Raw genomic sequence first — 20459 nt, forward strand, 5'->3', positions numbered from 1 at the left:
GCTGAGTGTCTTTGGCGTGGTGGAAAAATATGTTCTAGTCCCTGCGACTGTTATACAGCTACAACACATACAGATATTGCCTAACAAAAAAGTAACCCCTGCATGTGTTGAGGATGTCGAACAGCAGCGACACATGCAGCCGCAGGGGCTCCAACATATTATTCGAGCACGCCGAAGTCACTCGGTTAGCACATTAGGAAGCCTGATAACTTTTCTTACAGCTGGAAATCCCAGTGATATCCAAGACTGGGACCATGGAACCCCCAAAACAGGGCTCCGCAGCCCCCATCCTGAATGGTGTGAGATGCATATCGGCATCCAATCAATTCATTGTTTATGGTGCTGCCAAACATTACGTTGGCAATTTTCATCAGTCCCATAGACAATGAATGGAGCATTCTTGATGGGACTGCAGTGCCCCATTTTGGAGATTCTAGAGCCTGTTTTTGGGATTGCTGGGGGTCCCGGCATTTTTGGAATAATTATTTAAAGGTACATGGACAAGGCTGTGCAGCAGGGAAAGGCAGTCTCTTGTATAGCAAGTAGAGCTTTCTAGTGCTTGATATTCTTCATGCATACACTAGAAGCACAGACATTATATCACACTACATTTAAGTAAATTCCATACAGTATCTGCAGGTTTTAAGGGAGCCCAAGTTATATACTGCTGGGCTCTATTAGTATTTGCTTTTTCCAGTGGGTCCCAGGGACCTTTTTGGACCTCTAGACTCTATGGTTGGGTGTGATTGCAGCTCCTGCGCTGACTATAATTATATACCTTGGAGAGTCATCAGCTTCAGGAGTAGGAAGCTGAATATTACAGACAGCCAGATGCCCCATATAGAAGGCAGAAATGGTTTCTAACCACCTCTGCCTTCCTGATCACTGCACACACAGGGCTGATTGAGCTGTGTGCATACAGTTCAGGGAGCACTAACAGCACTTTCTCCTTAGAGATCATATGATCGCTGGGTGCCTGGAGGGAGCAGGAGTTGCCGGGAGACTCTGCACACACAAATATGTTCAGCAGTGCAGGCAGAGGTCTCAATTTCCCCTGTAACTTATACTAATGGGCCAGGATAAATTACAGCAGAAATAAGATGCAATACAACATTTTTTGTTTAACTGTTGAAATGCTCCCCAAAGTTAAAGCCAGGGGTACGCCATTTGTGATGTATTTTAATGGTCCTCTTTGTTGAAAAAAAAAAATTATCTTCCCCATTATCCTGTAGAATGTAAGTCCACCAGGACAGGGTCCTCTCCCCTCTGTACCAGTCTGTCACTGTAAATTTGTTTACTGTAAACGATATCTATAACTGTGTATGTAACCCCTTCTCATGTACAGCACCATGGAATTAATGGTGCTATATAAATAAATAATAATAATAAAAATATTCTAAATGTGAAAAACAAACACTTGATACCACAAGGTGGCGATCTTTGACAGTTTTGTGAACGTTCTTCCCTTTCCAGAACTGGCAGATTGAGCCCATGGAATCAGTTAGTTCTTTGCAGTTTGTTCCAGTTTTGCTGAAACCTGAAGATTCCACCTTTTAAAACAAAAATAAGTCCATTATTATTATTATCGTATTAGGTGATTACAATAAAGAATCCATTGCATTTGGCTAATTATTCTACTAATGAGTGATGCACATGTCCATGATCAAACTACAAGACACGTGTTTGGCATCTTTTACACGGACATAAAAAATATTTGTAGGCAGCACATCCAATCATATAAACAGGGATGTGCTGCCGACAATAAAGGAAACTGGGGGGAATGAATAATCCTACAAAGCCTGTGCGTTACAGAAACATTTAAAAGGAATCCATCAGCCGATTTTTGCTATGTAATCTGAGAGAAGCGTAATGTAGAGGCAGAGAACCCGATTCCACTGTGCCACTTAGTTTACAGTTGTGATCAATTGCTGTTTTCTCTGCTGCAGATGTAGCGGTGCTATGAATGCTGAACTGTGTATAACCCCGCCCACACCTCTGATTGGCAGCTTCCTGTATACAATGTCAGCAAGCTGCCAATCAGTGGAGGGGGCGGGGTTATACAGATTAGGGGGACGTGACTCCTAGTCCTGTAGTGATAATTTTTTGCTAATAAAACACTGATTGTATTGACACTATCACTGGAATCAGGCTCTCTGCCCCTACATCATGCTGCTCTCAGATTCTCTCAGAATTACCTAGAAAGTTCAACAAAGCATCTATTTCCCCAGTCTAGTCCTGGCCTCTGGTGCTGTATTCACACCCACTTGGGTTGATTGACAACTTTTTCACTGTGCCCAGCATAGATTCAGAACAGGATGTCATGCACCTGTGCCAGAGCTCCTACAGTGAAGATGACGGTCACCCCATGTGGGTGTGATTTTAACACCCGAGGCCTGGACTATTCGGGGAAATAAGCGGCCAATGGACTAGATGGCCATTTGGAAAGTCATGAGCCGCAGTTTTTGCCGCTTCTATCAGCACACCTAATATGGGCACAGTGTTGGGCACCTTTATGATACGTACGTCTTTGGGGAATCTGGCAGGTTCCCTTCAAACTGTAGTAATTATAAATAAAGTAAAGTATTACATCTTTTCTTTTATTGTATTTTTTAGCATTCAGACAACAGTCCCTCCAGGTCAGAAAATGGCTCTGAAGAAGATTCTCTTTCCAACACGTCCTCTCAGTACAAGTTTGGGATTGAGGATTTCACCTTCTTGCGTGTTCTGGGGAAAGGCAGCTTTGGGAAGGTTGGTCCCTCACCAGATCTGGAATTATGCTGCACATTTATTAGTATCACAGCGTTTTGTTAATGTCACGTTGCACCTGCAGAGACCTATCTCCAAAAATAGTTCCTCACTGTTCTATAGGCTTTCTGGTACTGGAACTCCCTTCCAATATGTTAAAGGGAATATGTCAGTAGATTTTTGCTATGTAATCTGAGAGCAGCATGATGTAGGGGCAGAGACCCTGATTCCAGCAATGCGTCACTTACTAGAATATGTTTTGCTGTTTTAATAAAATCAGAGTTTTATCAGCAGCAGATTATCACTACAGGACAAGTTGTCTAGTACCTCCTGGTCCAGCCATGCCCACATCACTGATTAGCAGCTTTTTGTCAATATTCAGTGTACACAGAAAGCAGCCAATCAGTGGTGTGGGCGTGGTTATACAGGTCTCAGCATTCAGGGAACTGGTAAATCTACAGCAGAGAAAACTGTGATTCTATTGCAACTGCTGCACCCAGTAAACTAAGGGACACATCGCTGGAATCAGGGTCTCTGACCCCACATCATCCTGGTGTCAGATAATATAGCAAAAACCTGCTGACAGATTACCTTTAAATAGGAAAGAGCTGCAATACCAGACACTGCCATGGACAAGCCATGTTTATTGTATAAAATCCATGGTGTGTATCCTAGAAAGTAGGCTTGTGTTTAGGATTAGTGATCAGCAAGCGCCATGCTCTAGTCTCCACCCTGCATGTTTTATGGCTGATAGACATCCAATAAACATACAGGGATTGCCTGCTGTGAACAATATGTGGGATATAATTTCATGTCACTCTACTGCATTATGTCATTGGCGCATCTAATGTGATGCGCCTCTACTGGGGTGGCTGCGAGCTGGTATTTTTAGGCCGAGAAGGGCCCAATAACCATGGACCTTCCCAACCTATTAACATCAACCCGAAGCTGTCTGCTTTACCTTGGCTGGTTATCAAAAAATAATGGGACCCAACATTGTTTTATTTTTCCAATAATATTATTTAATGATTATAAAGCGGGCTAAAGATACCTGTGTAAGCAAACTTACAACGCATGTGCTTTTTTACACTGCAGATTTACCGCATTTGATGCAAGTCTATGGGGAAATTACACACGGTATTGTCAGTCCGTAAAGTGGAGTAATACTCTGACACCATTGTTCCCAGCAGTGACCTGGGTGTTAGAGATGCATGCAGGCGTCTTCCCCATGCTGTTCCCATTCCACTGGAGCGCTGTTTCCATCCATTTCAGTGATTTTCCTGCCTCCCCAGCCCTCCTGTTGGGGTCTTCTTGAGTTTCGCACTATACTTGGTACTCAAGTCAATCCCATCCGAGTGTCTGACCTGCTCGATTCAAGTACTGAGCACTCAGGCATTTTAGTGCTCGATCATTACTATTCAGGATTCTTCATTTTCATTAGCCAAAATTATTCTGAAGAATATGGACTCCTTGTTGGCACTAATAGTTTTTATTTTTTACTTTATTTTGTGCATTTTTATTAAAACTCATTTGGTTAAAAATGTAGCTTTAATTGCCTTTGATATTATATGTGCTGCACTGTCTATTGTGGCTGCAGAATGAGTTAACTGAGAGTCCATCAATGAGCTCGTCCTGATGGGAGAGTTATAACTATTTTATTCTTTCCTCTGAGACCCTCCGAGCTAATTCCTCCTTGTGGATTACAGCTGATTGTTGTAGTTGACCGCAGACCGCCCCGATAATGTTTTGTGCTGATACCTCCAGCTCGCTGGTGTCTTGTGCCCGCAGGTGATGCTTGCCAAATCCAGAGAGGGTGATAATCTTTATGCAGTGAAGGTGCTAAAGAAGGATGTGATTCTTCAAGATGATGATGTGGAATGTACCATGACTGAGAAACGCATCCTGGCCCTGGCGTGTAATCACCCGTTTCTTACTCAGCTCTTCTGCTGCTTCCAGACTCCGGTGAGTTCTCCAGTGAACACTTCGCTTCTCACTAAACAGATGTGTCGTCTTCCAGGATGTAAAACCGAGCCAGATTCTTCATTTTTCTTACAGGTATTTGTAATCTTTTGCCACTCATCAGCACAAAGTAGGAGACTGGGTGAGATGTCTTAGAGGGGTTGTCCGGCCTTTGAGTACAAGTCTGCTGTGACTCTATGTGACTGCAGACTTGTGAATCCTCAGCGCGTACACAATTCCAATGCTGGTAGTGAGTGGTCATGTGATCGGAAGTATGTGATTTGCATACTTCCGGCCACATTCGGACTAGACATGCCCGGCCTCGCTCCATTCATTTGTATTGAGCAAGGCCGCACATGTCTAGTCGGCACATGACCACATTTATGCAAATACTTGTGGCCGCTCCCAGCGCCGACACCTGAGAATCTTCAGAACACGGAGTGAGTGCGATGTGAGGATTCACAGATATGGAGTCACACAGAGTGAAAGCAGACTTGTACCCCAAGGCCGGACAACCCCTTTAAAGAGGTGATATACAGTTGTAATGTAGTGTGAGGCAGTAGCCGTGGACGAGATGCTTGTCTCTTATGCCCCAACACATTACTTGAAGAAGGGGGTCCTATCTGGGAGTGTGGACTTGTCGTGGGAGTGCTACGCCCGTGCAGGCCTCATGTTACCAATGTTGTTGGTTAGCCAGGACCAGATGTTTCACTGTTCAAGGAGGGAAGCCACCAGTTCTTTAAGAAAGTAATTTTACTGAACAAAAGTCTTCTGACAGTTATATAAATGAAATTCTGGGCACATTTCTCATAAATTTCAATATCACAGGGCATTGTATACATATTCTCTTCACTTCTCTTGTTCCAACCTTCACTAGTCCCACTTGTTTCTGAGCAACCCAGCCTAGTACCAAATTACACTCCATGAAAGTCATCTTTTCCTCCCGTGGTCCTGACTTATATTCCCTCTTAAAGGGATTGTGCCAATATGGCCAAAATTAGCTTGCAGCTTGCCGACGCCTTAGGAACGCCGGCCCGAGACACTCACTTCATTTCACATTCTCGTCCGTCCAGTACCAGGACCCGTCTCACTCGGTCTTCTAATCCTCCAGTCAGTGCAGAAAGACACGGATCTTCTTGATAAATCTGTTACTCGGTCAAGTCTTTCTCTCCCGTTTTTCAGGATCTTGCTATTGTCTCCTCTCTTGGCTTAGGGACACCCTTATGATGCGAGTTTGCAGACTTACCAGACCTCAAGTCTTTCTCTGTCACTTAGTGAGCCTTATCTATCAGGAAACTGTCACTTTCACTTGTGCTATCCCCTACCACTATGGGCTAGTCCCAAATATTAACTCTATCCCTACTGTCAAACTACATACATTATCAATGCTACTACCATCTTTACTGCACATCACAATTCACATTACACTTTATATAACACAAAATACTTGTTTCTCTTACCCCCATGACGGCACCACGGAGAGAGGGATCCACCCTCAGGGACAGGAAACCTACAGGTGAAAAAGGCGGTACCTCTCTCCCACATCAGTTCGGTTTCCTGTCCCTGATGGGGAACCTACGGCATACCTGTCATCGCGGGTTGCCGGGGGTCCATCTAGCCGGGTTCAGGCAGCGGGGGGCCCTGCCTCGGACGTGGTGGATTCTCCGTCCCTGAAGGCCACGATCCGGGGTCGGCGGACCCTGTGTGTGTGCGGAGGAGAGGCAGTGAAAAGGATCCAGCCTGCCTCTCCCTCAAAATCCATAATGGGCGGCAATAGGTGGCGGCGGCCACCTGGTGACATACCGCCGGTCCATTGCCCAGGAGGTGGTGGTGGCGGTCACCTATAGGAAGCACCGCAACTTTGGAGGCATCGGCGGCTGCTCCGGCGCTTCCGACACTCCTGGAGGCCGGGCGCCGGAAAGGTGACATGCGCGCGCTCGCTGACCGCAAGGCTCCTTGGGAGTCCAGAGTGCGTAGGCGCATGGGTCATTTCCGGGGCGGCGCAAGGCATCTCTGGGTAAAATTGATACCGCGGCGCGCCTCCCGCCCGGAAGTATAAGGCAGCTAAACCAAACGCCGGTGCTCAACCATTTTCACCATGAGTGAGAAGGAGCAGCTGGCAGAAGAAATTCTGCAGTCCCCTCCAAAAAAACGCCAGCAACAACAGCGCCATCACCAGCAGCGGCGACAGCGGCAGGACGCCTCTTCCCAGCATCACAGCTCAGGATCCCAGCGCAGCAGAGGCTCCGATAAATCCAGGAGACCAACAGCGGTTCAAATTGAGGATGCAACTCCTAGGCCAGAACCGGTATCTCCCTCACACTAGGAGGGTAAGTGACCTCCGTGAATGTTCATATTCTAAATGGGGTTTATTGTGTCTTCTTAGGGGAAAAAGTATGCAGCGAAAACCAGACACAGAGTGTGTCCAATCTGCTCCTTAGAACTACCCGCTACGTGGGTCAAAAAGCTTTGTGCTATATGCATGGAAAATACTATATGTGAAGAGTCCCCAAGATTTGCATCTCACCTAAAAGAGTTAATCAAAACCCAGGTGGGAGATGCGTTAAAAAACATTAAAAGTTTAAAAAGGAAGCATAAGTCCAGGCGCATATCCCCGGAGTTGATTTCCAGTGAGGAAGATAATGATCAGTATAGTACAGATAGTTCACTCTCTTCTCCATCATCCTCTTTATCCTCAGAGGGGGGCCGCAATTGTTTCCCTACTGAAGAAACAGATGCTTTAGTAAAAGCAGTTAGGACAACCATGGGGCTAGCGGAGACTCGGCCCAAGAATACGGCGCAAGATCTTATGTTTAGCGGCCTAGAACAAAGGAAACGAAGAGCGTTCCCATTAAATGAAAAAAATACAAGCCTTAAGAAGGGGATGAGCAGATTGTATTTCCTAAGGAAACTGAAGTCTTTTAATGTGTGAAGCAAAATGTTAGAAATGTTCTACCAGTCTGTAGTGGCAAGTGCCATCTTTTTTGCAATCATATGCTGGGGTAGTAGTGTGCGGGCCTCTGATGCTAATAAGCTGAATAAGAGTATCAAGAAGGCAAGTTCTGCTGTGGGCTGCAATCTGGACTCTTTTGAGGAGGTAGTGGAGAGAAGAACTCTGGAAAAGTGTATGGCAATTATGAACAATAATGCACATCCATTATATGAGCTATTCATGAGACAGAAGAGCACCTTCAGTAACCGGCTAATACTTCTGAGGTGTAAGAAGGAAAAATATAGGAAATCGTTTGTGCCAACTGCTATGGGAATGTACAACAATAACATTAGGGTTAAATCATCAAGGTGAATGTCTACTTTATTTCTCTACATTTCAGTTCACTCGTTGTGTGTGTCCTATTCTAATGTATAATGTATAATGTTCTTCTGTCAACTCCACTGTCATGTCAATTAAGTAATTCATTTATGATTTTTATGATTTAAGTTGTGCTGCTGTGATACCATAATTTCCCACGGGATCAATAAAGTGTATCGTATCGTATCGTATCGTAATAAAAAAGGAATGGAAGAGGCCAGATAAAAAATGTCCTTTTAACCCCAAAGAGGAAATACCCATTTGACGACCCAGCTTGCTCTTTCTGGGGGAAGGCGCCAAAGTTAGACGTCGCCATTGCAAAAGCCACTAAAAGATTTGCTTTGCCTTTTGAAGATATGGGGTCCCTTAAGGACCCCATGGACAAGAAGGTGGAAGTATTCTTAAAGGGCTCTTGGGAGGCTGCCGGTGGGGGGTTAAAACCAGCCATAGCTGCCACATGTACCGCCAGAGCGTTAATGGTGTGGCTAGACCACCAAGAGTCACAACTAAAGGATAGATCCCCAAGAGAATCAATATTGGACTCAGTCTCAATAATGAAGGGAGCCGCTGCGTACCTAGCAGACGCCTCTATAGACTCGGCGGTGAGACTAGCGGCAAGGTCTGCTACATTTTCAAATGCAGCTAGAAGGGCTTTATGGCTCAAGTGTTGGCCGGGAGACCTATAGACAAAAGCCAAACTATGCTCCATTCCCTGCGAGGGAGAATTTTTATTTGGGCCTACCCTAGATGAAATTCTTGAGAAAGCAGGGGACAAGAAAAAAGCTTTTCCAGGGTTTCCCAACCAACCTTATAGACGGCCCTTTCGGAGCAGAAAATTTATGCGTAGAAGGCCCCCTAAAAATCAAAAAGAAGGATGGGAGGACAAAAGATTTAAGGGAAAAGGCTTCATGTTCAACAAACCCGATAACAAAAAACAGCCCCAATGAAGGTGTGCCCCAGGTGGGAGGGAGATTGACATACTTTCTTCCAGCCTGGGAAAAAATATCTGGGAGTGCGTGGATACTAAATATAATAAAGACAGGGCTGAAACTGAAGTTCCATACGATGCCATCTCATCATTTTATCATGACACCACAAAGAAAAGTAGAGGCCGAGCAACTGGGCCTTCAAAAGGAGATACAGAGTCTTCTGACAAAGAACGTCCTGCAGGAAGTCCCAGACCAGGAGAAAGGCACAGGATTCTACTCCCCTCTGTTTCTTCGAACGAAACCGGATGGAACTTACAGGACAATCATAAACCTGAAAAAACTAAACAAGTACCTGTGTCATAAAGCTTTATTCATCTTGTTTTATAACTGTCATCGACTTAAAAGACGCACACTACCATGTGCCCATCCACTCAGATCACCAAAAATTCCTCAGAGTGGCGGTATTAATGCAAGGGGAACTAAAGCATTACCAATTCAGGGCCCTTCCCTTTGGCCTAGCCATAGCCCCGAGGGTGTTTACGAAACTAATGGCAGAGGTCATGGCTCACAAAAGAGAGCAAAATATACTAATAGTCCCATATCTGGACGACCTCCTGGTAATTGGCGAGTCCTCCCTCCATTGCAGTCAACAGTTGGACAAAGTGATGACATCCCTAACAAATCTAGGTTGGATGTTGAACCTAGCAAAGTCCAGAATTGTCCCAACCCAAGTACAACAGTATCTAGGGATAATGATAGACTCAGACTCAGTATGGCAAGAATGCCGTCTTCCCGGGGAAAAAATTTCAAACATGATTCAACTGGTAACACAATTGAAGGGATCCCCAGTTGTCACTTTGCGCAAAGTAATGTCCGTACTGGCGTCAATGACAGCCTGTATTCCAGCGGTCCAATGGGCCCAGAGTCACACCAGAGATCTCCAGTGGGAAATACTAGAAGCAGAATCTCGCTTAAAGGGGGATTTAGAAAAGCGCTTAAAAATCTCCTCACAAACAATACGTTCCCTAGCTTGGTGGGTGGATCAAGACAACCTAACCAGGGGTGTTCCGTGGGTATGGCCGATATCTATCACACAGACCACCGACGCGAGTCCCTGGGGTTGGGGGCTCACTTAGACAATCAAATTGCTCAAGGCCCCTGGTCGGAGGAGGAAAAACTAGTTTCCTCAAACATGAAAGAACTCCTGGCAGTGAAATGTGCGCTCAACCACTTCCTACTCTTCCTCCATTCCCACCACGTGAGGGTGCTCTCGGACAACAGGGTGGTGGTAGCATACTTGAATCACCAGGGGGGGAGCGAGATCTCGAGCGTTGATGGAGGTAACAAAATCTATCCTGTTGTTAGCCGAGGCCAATCTGTCCTCACTGTCAGCCCTTCATATCAAAGGGACAGAAAATCAGGCCGCAGATTTTTTAAGCCGAACACAGCTGAAGCAAGGGGAGTGGGAATTAAACCAGGCGGTATTCAACCACATAGTAGAGCTTTGGGGTCTCCCAGAGATAGACTTGTTCGCAAACAGTCTTAACCGGAAGACTCATGCCTTCTGTTCGATCGACCCATGGGGGAGTCCAGTAACCCTAGACGCCTTTATAATTCCCTGGGACTTTCAGCTAGCCTATGCCTTTCCCCCAATAGCACGAATTCCCTTAGTGCTGAGGAAGATTCGGGAGGACAGAGCAAGGGTAATCATGATAGCTCCCTTTTGGCCAAAAAGAGCATGGTTTCCGTGGCTGCGGATACTGTCTATAACTGACCCTTGTGTTCTTCCAGATATCCCGAACCTTCTTTGTCAGGGGCCGGTAAACCATCCGCAGGTGAAAAACCTGCATATCACGGCCTGGAATTTCTAACCAAGAGAGGATTCTCTTCAAACTTAGTTTCTACCCTCTTGTTAAGTAGAAAACCAATAACTACCAGAGCATATGGGAAGGTCTGGAGGAGATTTCTGTCAGTTTTGGGTGCCAGTTTATCGGGGGAGATCCCAATTCAGAAAGTGCTAGAGTTCCTTCAGAAGGGGCTGGAAAAAGGTTTAGCAACAAGCACACTTAAAAAGTTCAAGGAGCAGCGCTAGGCGCCCTTTACAACTGCGACTTAGCAGGGAATTGCTGGATAAAAAGATTTATTAAGGCCTCAAATAGATCTAGACCAGTTGTCCACCACACTATACCTCCCTGGGATCTAAATTTAGTACTTTCTGCAATGACTAAAGCACCTTTTGAGCCTTTGTCACAAGCTTCTCTAAAAACCGTATCCCTCAAAACCTCCCTTCTTGTAGCACTAACATCGGCTCGCAGAATTAGTGATATACAGGCTCCATCAGCATACACACCTCTAACCCAGATACTAGATGATAGAGTGGTCCTTAAGACGTCACGTTTTCAAAGATCTCAAGAGATCTCTTTACCCTCTTTCTGTCCAAACCCCAGAAATAGAAAGGAAGAACTCCTGCACACACTAGATGTTAAAAGATGCTTAACCCAATATCTAGCAGCCATGAGGGAGTGTAGGAGGGATAGGTCTCTGTTTGTGTGCTTTCAGGGTCCAAACAAAGAGCATAAAGCATTGAAGGCCACTCTGGCGAGATGGATAAGGGATGCCATCATCCTTTTATATTCTTCGTGTAATGAAGCCATTCCAGAGGGGGTCAGAGCTCATTTGACCAGATCGGTGGCAACCTCCTGGGCAGAGAGAGCTGGAGCCTCAATTGAGCAGATATGTAGGGCGGCCACTTGGTCTTCTCCCTCTACATTCTTTAAACACTACCAACTAGACCTTCTTCAGACCTCACCTTTGGCAGAAGGGTCCTGGAGGCAGTGGTCCCTCCCTAATATACATCTATGAAATTCTCTCCGTGGTGCCGTCATGGGGGAAAGAGAAAATCGTAGTTACTTACCGATAACGGTATTTCTCTGAGCCCATGACGGCACCTGTACATTCCCTCCCTTCACGTGTGGGTGTGCACACTAGCTTTAGTTATTAACATTTAGTCACGCGGTGCCTCTGATAAGCCTAAGATTAAAATATTTAAATTACAGCTGACGTTCTGTTAAGCCTCTGTAAACCAACTGATGCGGGAGAGAGGTACCACCTTTTTCACCTGTAGGTTTCCTGTCCCTGAGGGCGGATCCCTCTCTCCGTGGTGCCGTCATGGGATCAGAGAAATACCGTTATCTGTGAGTAACTACGATATTCTTCAAGGGGGAAACATGGTCAGTATTGTTCATCTTTTAGACAGGGCAAAAGTTTTTGTTTTTTTGTGGAACGCGCCAGGCTGGTGTAAGGAGATGGTACTGTCTTCTAAGTCTCCCTATACAAGCTTGCTGCTCTCCACAAAGAGAAACTTTACCCGTTGACCTCATTGTATGGCACATCATGCAGGTTAGCAGGTTTCACTAATGCATGGATAATCTGAAGGGACAGATTGTTTTTGTTCTAGATGTCCATAACATTTTGTTTCATTTGAAAAGATATATATATTTAGTAGCCAGAGAATACATCAATCTACCGGATTGTTTTTTTTCGCCTAAATTCACAGGTAATCTAGTTGAGGCCAGCACCATGCAATGGGTTACAGATAGGAAACTTTCACTAAATGAAGTCCTAATGATTAATGTCCAGCAGGGGGCGAAGTTGCACCACACTGGTGACATTACTAACGTTATAGTGAAAAAAGTTCTGCGCAAATCTCACATATCACATCACACAGACTGTAGAGTTCGGAATATACCATCTCTTTATGAATTATTGAAATTAGCTTGGCCTAAAGCGGATGGACCCAAAGACATAGTGGACTGTTAATGATGCTCTAAATATACAGATGATTGCAGTGAAGCTGTTCTAATCCTATAGGGTTACATTTAGTGACACGTCCCAGGACGGCCATTTCCTGAGCCTTGTGAGCTTGTATTATCAGCGAGCACATAAATTGCTCATATCTTCTTTATGGATCGCTTTTCATTAGTCATCACAGACAGGAATACAATAACCGGTAACACTTCTATATACGTAGCACTGGTCCACCATACACAATAGGTGAGGTTCGTATATAGCCTCACCTCCTCCCTGCACAATGACCTCTGCACAGCTCCAGGAGCATGCCCACAACACTTTCCCATAGAAGTCAATGATCACCACCAGAATATTGCAGCCATAAAGCATATCCCTAAATGATAACAGAAGCTCAAGTAAGATCGCCGCCCCTATAAAATGTTGAACATAAATTTAAAAAAAGTTATATCTACAACCAGAAAACCTGCTAAATAGTATAATTTTGCAGAGTACAATAGCGGCGATAGCAAACTTCTATAATATTATGGGGTTTGTTTTGTTATATACCGTATATTTAATTAAAAAAAATAACATTTGCAAAACAAAAATTGTTAATCGTTCTGGCATTTTTTTTCCCTTTAAGACATTTAGCATATGGGTAAAGTAGCTTTCTATGTTGATAGATTGGACCTTTTAGAAAGGCGCGATGCCAAATATACTGATGTATTTTCTTTACAGAGTGGGAAAAGGGACGATTTTACATTTTTATGTTTTTGTTTAATATTTACATTTTTTAATCTGACTATTACAGTGAATATGTATCCTTATCGGTATTATGCATTAGAATAATATAGGCGATCCATCTCTTTAAATCCAGGGTGTTGATCCCATAGATGACACTTGCTTGCTGTACATTTCTGCAGTTTTGGCTTTTTACATTTCTGCATGAGAGATAACAAATTCTACATGAGGGCGTTTTTTTTATTTTTCCTTGTAATGTGCTGTTCAGTCATGTCTTTGTCGGGCTCATCTATCCTCCAGCAGCTGCCAAAGAGCTCGACGTTGTGTTCGTCAGTGCTGATCCATGAGACTGGAGTGTGATCAATATTTTTATTATTCTTGTTACTATTATTATGGGTATGTACACTTTTGCAACCATTTAAAATGTAACCGCTTAGCAGATGGTATCATTATCAAACTTCTGCTTTGTGTACACAGCTCTCATGCAGACCCATGGGTCTCCATGGCAAATATTGTACACAAATCCTGCATTTCAATATTAACTCCTTCAATATCCTTCTCTTTTGCAGTCTGTACATTATCAGGTAGAAAGCGGTATGACTGCAGGATCAGACTGCACAAGGGATTGTAGGATGCAACCTTGGAGACGCATGGATCTGCATTAGAGCTGCATACAATACTGTTTTTTTATTTTTAAGAGTATTTTTGTAATTTCTTCATTGTTGGGGGGATACATTGCATCAATAGCCAATGCTTGCAAAAGTCTACATACCCATAAATGGGCTTCCTAGTAGTGTTTATGCGACAACTTCTGACACTATGAGAAAAAGGTTTGACGACCACCATCCCTTACTTCAGACTAAAACTGAAAAGGTCAGTAAATGTCGGAAGTTGCAATCAAATGGCTGCTGGTGGAGGAACATGTGACAAGACCTGTCTCCTCCAATAGAAATGCAGTATTCTCATGTGAGGTGTTCTATTGGTTGAGGCTGATGGACAGGTTTGGTCACATGCTCCTTCACCAGCAGCCATTGTATTGACTAGAAAGCTGTGCAGTCTGTGAGTAACACATCTGACATAATAGAGATAATATGGCTGACCCCGCCAGCAATAGACAGCGCAATATAGAGGCTATAGGAGGCAAACGGTGCAAAATTTGTAATGAAACCCAATTGCCAAAATGATTTTTAGACCCAATTGCATGCATATAAATAAGAAAAAAAAATAGTGGACAATCCCTTTAAGTAGTGACATTGACAATGTTTCAGATGCTAAATAGGTTGAAGGGGTTTTCTCTGATAGATAAAGCAGTGGTTGGTGGGACCTTGACGTTCCTGAAAATAAGGATTGGAACTTGGCCAAGTTTGAAAGTCACTCTCATGATAGCAATGGGAGACAGTGAAGCATATAATTAGCCTGTTCCCTGCAGATTCAGTCCGCTGGCTTCTATTCCTGGACCATTAATGAACAGAGAGCCAATATGATAGAAGACATGATCCCTTTAAGTTGTGTTTTGATGTTTCCCCGGGCTCAAAAATAGATGTTCAATGTTCCAGACCTGAGGATAGGACTGAGAAGACGAGTATTTATACCGCTGTGCCTTGTGATAGATGCAACACCAGCACTACGGGATAAAAGGCGATAACGTGAACTCGTGTGTCAGGTCAGGTGACACTGGCTTCATACCGTACATGTCACACATTGTGTCCCGCAAGTGCAGGAGGTAATATAATCACTTCTGCACAGGGTTAAAAGGGCAAGGGAAAGTCATGGAGGAAAGTCTGTAATTTAGGACCTACCTATAGTTGTCCTAGACGATTTCGCGACAATACTTGATGGCCCCATAGATAATCCCAATATTTTCTTATAATCTGAGCGGTTTAGTGCAGAGTATGAAAGTTATCAAAAATATAAAAGTTTAAAACAAGTAAAAAGGAAAGATTCTTTGCATTGGATGACGCAGATGAGAGTCGTAATGGCCGGAGCTTTCAATATTTCCTGATCACCTGAGAAGTGATATGAAATACATGATGACGGCAATGGCACGATATCTAGGTGGAGAAGACAAGACCCACCCCCCCCAAAAAAAATAGTAAAGATATGCCAAAGGAAAAATTAGTGAAAAATTTTCAATCAATATTTAGCTTTTACAATTCAAAGAATAAGGAAAAACTGCCTAAATATTGATGAATGTGACAATTGCCAAAATGGACTGCACAACCGATGATATTCGACTCGCGGCTCTGGATCGCTACCCGTATCTGCTATTCATCTCTAAGATATACAGGGAGGACGAAGAGTACAGAATATACTGAATTTTCGGAGCTTGAGTTGAGATGTTCAGATATAGAAGAAAGTGAAATATCTTCCTCTAGACACCATGACCATAAAGGGAAGAAGAACTAAAAGGGCTGACACTTATACTGCCTGTCCATTGCACCAAGCGTTCCCAGAGTTAAAGGAGGGGGCTAGTCAGAAAGGTGCAGCATATATTGGCTACTAGATATGATCATAGATGGCCATTTTAACCAGTTGCAATATATCCTATCGGCTAAAGCAGGCATACATCTAATTGGGTGTGTTACTTTGCAGAACATTAGGTGCTGGTACACTTAGAATTCACCTGAGCTACACTAACTGTCACTGCAGAGCTAAAAATGAGTGTTTGGTGCTGGATTTGGGTACACAGATTGTGGGTTTGATATTCTTTGGTGGACAAGTGACCACAGCCATGATCATGGACATCTGTTAGTCTACGTTCACATTTGCGGTCTGCGCCGCAGCGTCGGGCGCCGCAGCGTCGCCGCATGCGTCATGCGCCCCTATATTTAACATGGGGGCGCATGGACATGCGTCGCACTTGCGTTTTGCGCCACATGCGTCCCTTCGGCGCACGCGTCCGGGCGCATTGGACGCAGCAAGTTGCATTTTTGCTGCGTCCAAAATCAATCAAAAAAAGGACGCATGCGGCGCAAAACGCAGCGTTGTGCATGCGTTTTTGTTTGCGTTGTGCGTTGCGGCGCCGACGCTGCGGCGCACAACGCAAATGTGAACGTAGCCATAGCGATGCTATGTATAAAACGGATCACGGGCGCGGGGATTGTTACTTTCAGCAAGAGCAAGGCTCTGGTGTTCATGACCCAATTTGTATACATCACAGAGTGCTACATTTACATCGGCAGCGGGACTACTGTTCTTTCAGCATTGGTAGAGTCATTGGATAATATTCATACATAGATATAATCGCATACATGGCTGTTACAGCCAATCCCGGTTTTTGCAATATATAAACGTTGGATTACTGGGGTCCAGTTCTATTCTTGCGTATCTGCAATTTGGCTAATGCCTAAAAATATGACCAGTCCTTGTTGTTGAGATGTCTGCACATTCTCCGACTGTTACTGTGTAACACTTATTATGGCTTCTGTGAAACACAAGACATATTTCAGCGTAAGTGGTTGTATCTTGTAAGCAGGAGGTTTAGCTTACAAGCCGCGGTGACTAGTGATGAGTGAAGTTCTTAGATAAGGTGTTATCTGAGCATGCTCCGGTGCTAGCCAAGTGTCTTTGGCATGTTCAAATAATATGTTCGAACCCCCACGACTGCATGTCTCGATGCTTTTCGAGAACTGCAACACATGCGGGGATTGTCTAACAGGCAACTGACTGCAGCTTTCACGTGCCAGAACAATCACACAGGCGCTGGGAGTATCTGATATGTATTTTTTAGGGAGGCAGTATATAAAAGGAGTCTTTCAGCACAGAATGACTCTTGAAACCAAGTACAGGGGCTCGATGCACCCAAATATTTAAGTGCACATTCGCACCTGCTGATTTTACATCTGTCTCTGACATTTTCTGGCTCTATAAAGCCAGAGCGGTCAGACAAAGAAGAGGAGGGTGTGGAGATAGAAGGAATATAAGTAGGTGGAGAGTTGCACTTCATAGGAAGGTTTTAGTGCAGGGAAGGCAAGTTATTGGAGCTGTTCATGTATCCATAGTGCTGGCAGAATGCTAATAAAGAGCATGAGAATTAAGACAGTTCCTGGACACAATAGATTGGTGTGTGCTCCAAGAGCAGCTTTTTCTTATTGTGGGTGATAAAAGCAGCAATATCATGCTTTTATTAAGGTTTTGTGTGAAAGGACCGGTACACAGGACTCATCAATTAACGTTATACTTGGATCTCGAAAACCATACGTTTATTATAAAACTGCATAACTTGACACTACAGATAGAACAACATGTGTTTACTGACACTGTATCACCCCAATAATCAATGTTGAATCTTATTTTTAACAGCTTTTTTTCTTTTCTCCCCCCCCCTCCCCATAAAGGACCGATTGTTTTTCGTGATGGAATTTGTGAATGGGGGTGACCTGATGTTTCACATTCAGAAATCTCGACGGTTTGACGAAGCCAGGGCTTGTTTCTACAGCGCAGAGATCACATCAGCCCTCATGTTTCTTCATGAGAAAGGAGTGATTTACCGGTAAGATATTAATCAGTCACTCAAGACCTAAAATTTCAGGATTGACTGCAGTGTTCCTGTCCTCCATTACAACCTCAAAGGTCAAGGGTTAAAGCGGTTTTACAAGATTAACAAAAAAGTACTGTTTAAAAAATAAAATAGAAAAAATAAGCCATATCTGTGTGCAGGTTGTGTATGGTATTGCAGTTGGCCGATGTTTGTGCTCAGCTTTATTCCTGGGTGAACTGTTGTCATCTGCACCCATACGTTGCCCTCTTAGCTTTTCTATAAAGGGGTTGTCTAGTTTAGAAGACCCTTTTCTAAATCCTTGTACTGAGTTAATAGAGGGGAGGCCTTCATTTAAGGACTACTATCCATTCACTTGAACAGAGATTGATTTAAAAAAAAAAAAAAAAAAAAAGCGCTCCTCTTGATTTTAATGAGAAATCTGTATTACTTCATATCCCCCTGTGGGGGCACTGCAGGAAAATTAAACACTTAGAAAAATCCAAAATATAGAGATTATCTGAAGTGTCTCTTAAATAAAGTCGTTGTTTCACTTTTATGGTATATACACTTAGCAAACTAAGATATAATCTTGTTATGGGTTTATGGGTTCTGCAGATGTCAGATTAGATAAATAAAAATCCGATACCACTGGATACCTGGCAGCATTTACTGTGAGTAGGCAGGGGTGTAACGATCGCAGTCACAGAGGGTGCTACCGCGACCGGGCACATATGGGAGAGGGGCCTGCTGACGCCAGCACATATTTCAGCTGGATGTGCGTCCGGGGACACACATACAGCTGAAATGCATTGCGGTATAGAGCACTGCAAAGCAAGTTGTGGCCAATCAGAGGTTTCTACGCCAGCCATAGAAGGGGGGTGCCATGCGGCATGGTAGCAGAGGAAGGTGACTATAATAGGGTTTCTTTTTTGTTAAAGAACAGCGGCAGAATGGACGATATAAATACCAGGATGGGAGACAAATATATAACAGGGTGGGAGACATATATGCCAGGATGGGAAACATATATCCAGGATGGGAGACAAATATTTACCTGGATGGGAGACATATATATCCAGAATGGGAGACATATATATCCAGGATAGGAGACAAATATATACCAGGATGGGAGACAAATATATAACAGGTTGGGCCCAGGATGGAAGGTATATATACCAGAATGGGAGACATATATACCAGGATGGGAGATAAATATATACCAGGATGTGAGACAAATATATACCAGGATGGGAGACATGTATATCCAGGATGGGAGACAAATATATACCAGGATGTGAGACAAATATATACCAGGATGGGAGACATATATATCCAGGATGGGAGACATATATATACCAGGATGGGAGACAAATATATACCAGGATGGGAGACAAATATATACCAGGATGGGAGACAAATATATACCAGGATGGGAGACATGTATATCCAGGATGGGAGACAAATATATACCAGGATGGGAGACATATATATCCAGGATGGGAGACATATATATACCAGGATGGGAGACAAATATATACCAGGATGGGAGACATATAAATATAACAGGTTGGGCCCAGAATGGAGGGTATATATACCAGGATGGGAGACATATATACTAGGTTGTGGAACATATATATCAGGTTGGGCCCAGGATGGAGGGCATATATACCAGTATAGGAGAGATATATATAACCCAGGATATGATACATATATTACAGAATGGGAGACATACATTCTAGGATGGGAGACATATATTCCAGGATAGGAGACACATATATACAGGATGGGAGACATATATATACAGGATGGGAGACATATATCCCTGGATGGGAGACAGGATGGGGAGTAATAATACATAATGAGGGAGCAACACGTGAATGCCTTTAGGATTTATAATGCTACAAGGGCCCATACATCTGACCAACATGCGAGGTGGTGGGGGTTCAGGTCCAAATTTTGCATCGGGGCCCATAGGCAGGGGCGTAACTACCGCGGTCGCAGTGGTCGCAGCTGCGACGGGGCCCAGACTACTTAGGGGCCCCATGGACAGTAGTGAAGGAGAATAAAATGACCCATGATTGATGATGACCCACCATTTGTGAGTGACCCGCAGCAGGGAGCCGTCACCGCTCTCTAATTATACTCACCTACTCCCGGCGCGGTCCCTGGACGTCCCTGCTTCTTCCAGTGCTGCAGATTCTTCCTGCACTGAGCGGTCACATGGCCCCGCTCATTACAGAAATTAATATGCGGCTCCACCCCCCATAGGGGACCATGTGACCGCTCAATACAGGAAGAAGATGCAGCGGTGGATTCGTGGAAGCAGGGATGCAGCGCCAGGAGCAGGTGAGTATACAGCGCTGCGCAGCGCTGCGCGATATTTACCGCTCCTCGTTCCGGTGCGGCTCTGTCATCAGCGTCCTCTGGCTGTGACGCTTAGGTCAGAGGGCGTGGTGACGTAGTCAGTGCGCGCCCTCTGCTGAACGTCAGTGCCGAAGACGGAGCC

At 44.2% G+C, this 20459-nt stretch overlaps 1 protein-coding gene across 2 annotated transcripts in view; it reads left to right on the forward strand.

Annotated features, from left to right (window-relative positions):
- PRKCH (protein kinase C eta) overlaps positions 1-20459 on the forward strand; it is a 200214-nt gene that overhangs the window by 115477 nt on the left and 64278 nt on the right. For both annotated transcript variants that reach the window (XM_077265566.1, XM_077265574.1), the window contains exons 8-10: positions 2614-2748; positions 4534-4707; positions 17811-17965. In XM_077265566.1, coding sequence (XP_077121681.1) covers positions 2614-2748; positions 4534-4707; positions 17811-17965 — 464 coding nt within the window. The remainder of the gene's footprint in view (positions 1-2613; positions 2749-4533; positions 4708-17810; positions 17966-20459) is intronic.

The sequence above is a fragment of the Ranitomeya variabilis genome, chromosome 1 (genome assembly GCF_051348905.1).
Source record: "Ranitomeya variabilis isolate aRanVar5 chromosome 1, aRanVar5.hap1, whole genome shotgun sequence".
Taxonomy (NCBI): Eukaryota; Metazoa; Chordata; class Amphibia; order Anura; family Dendrobatidae; genus Ranitomeya; species Ranitomeya variabilis.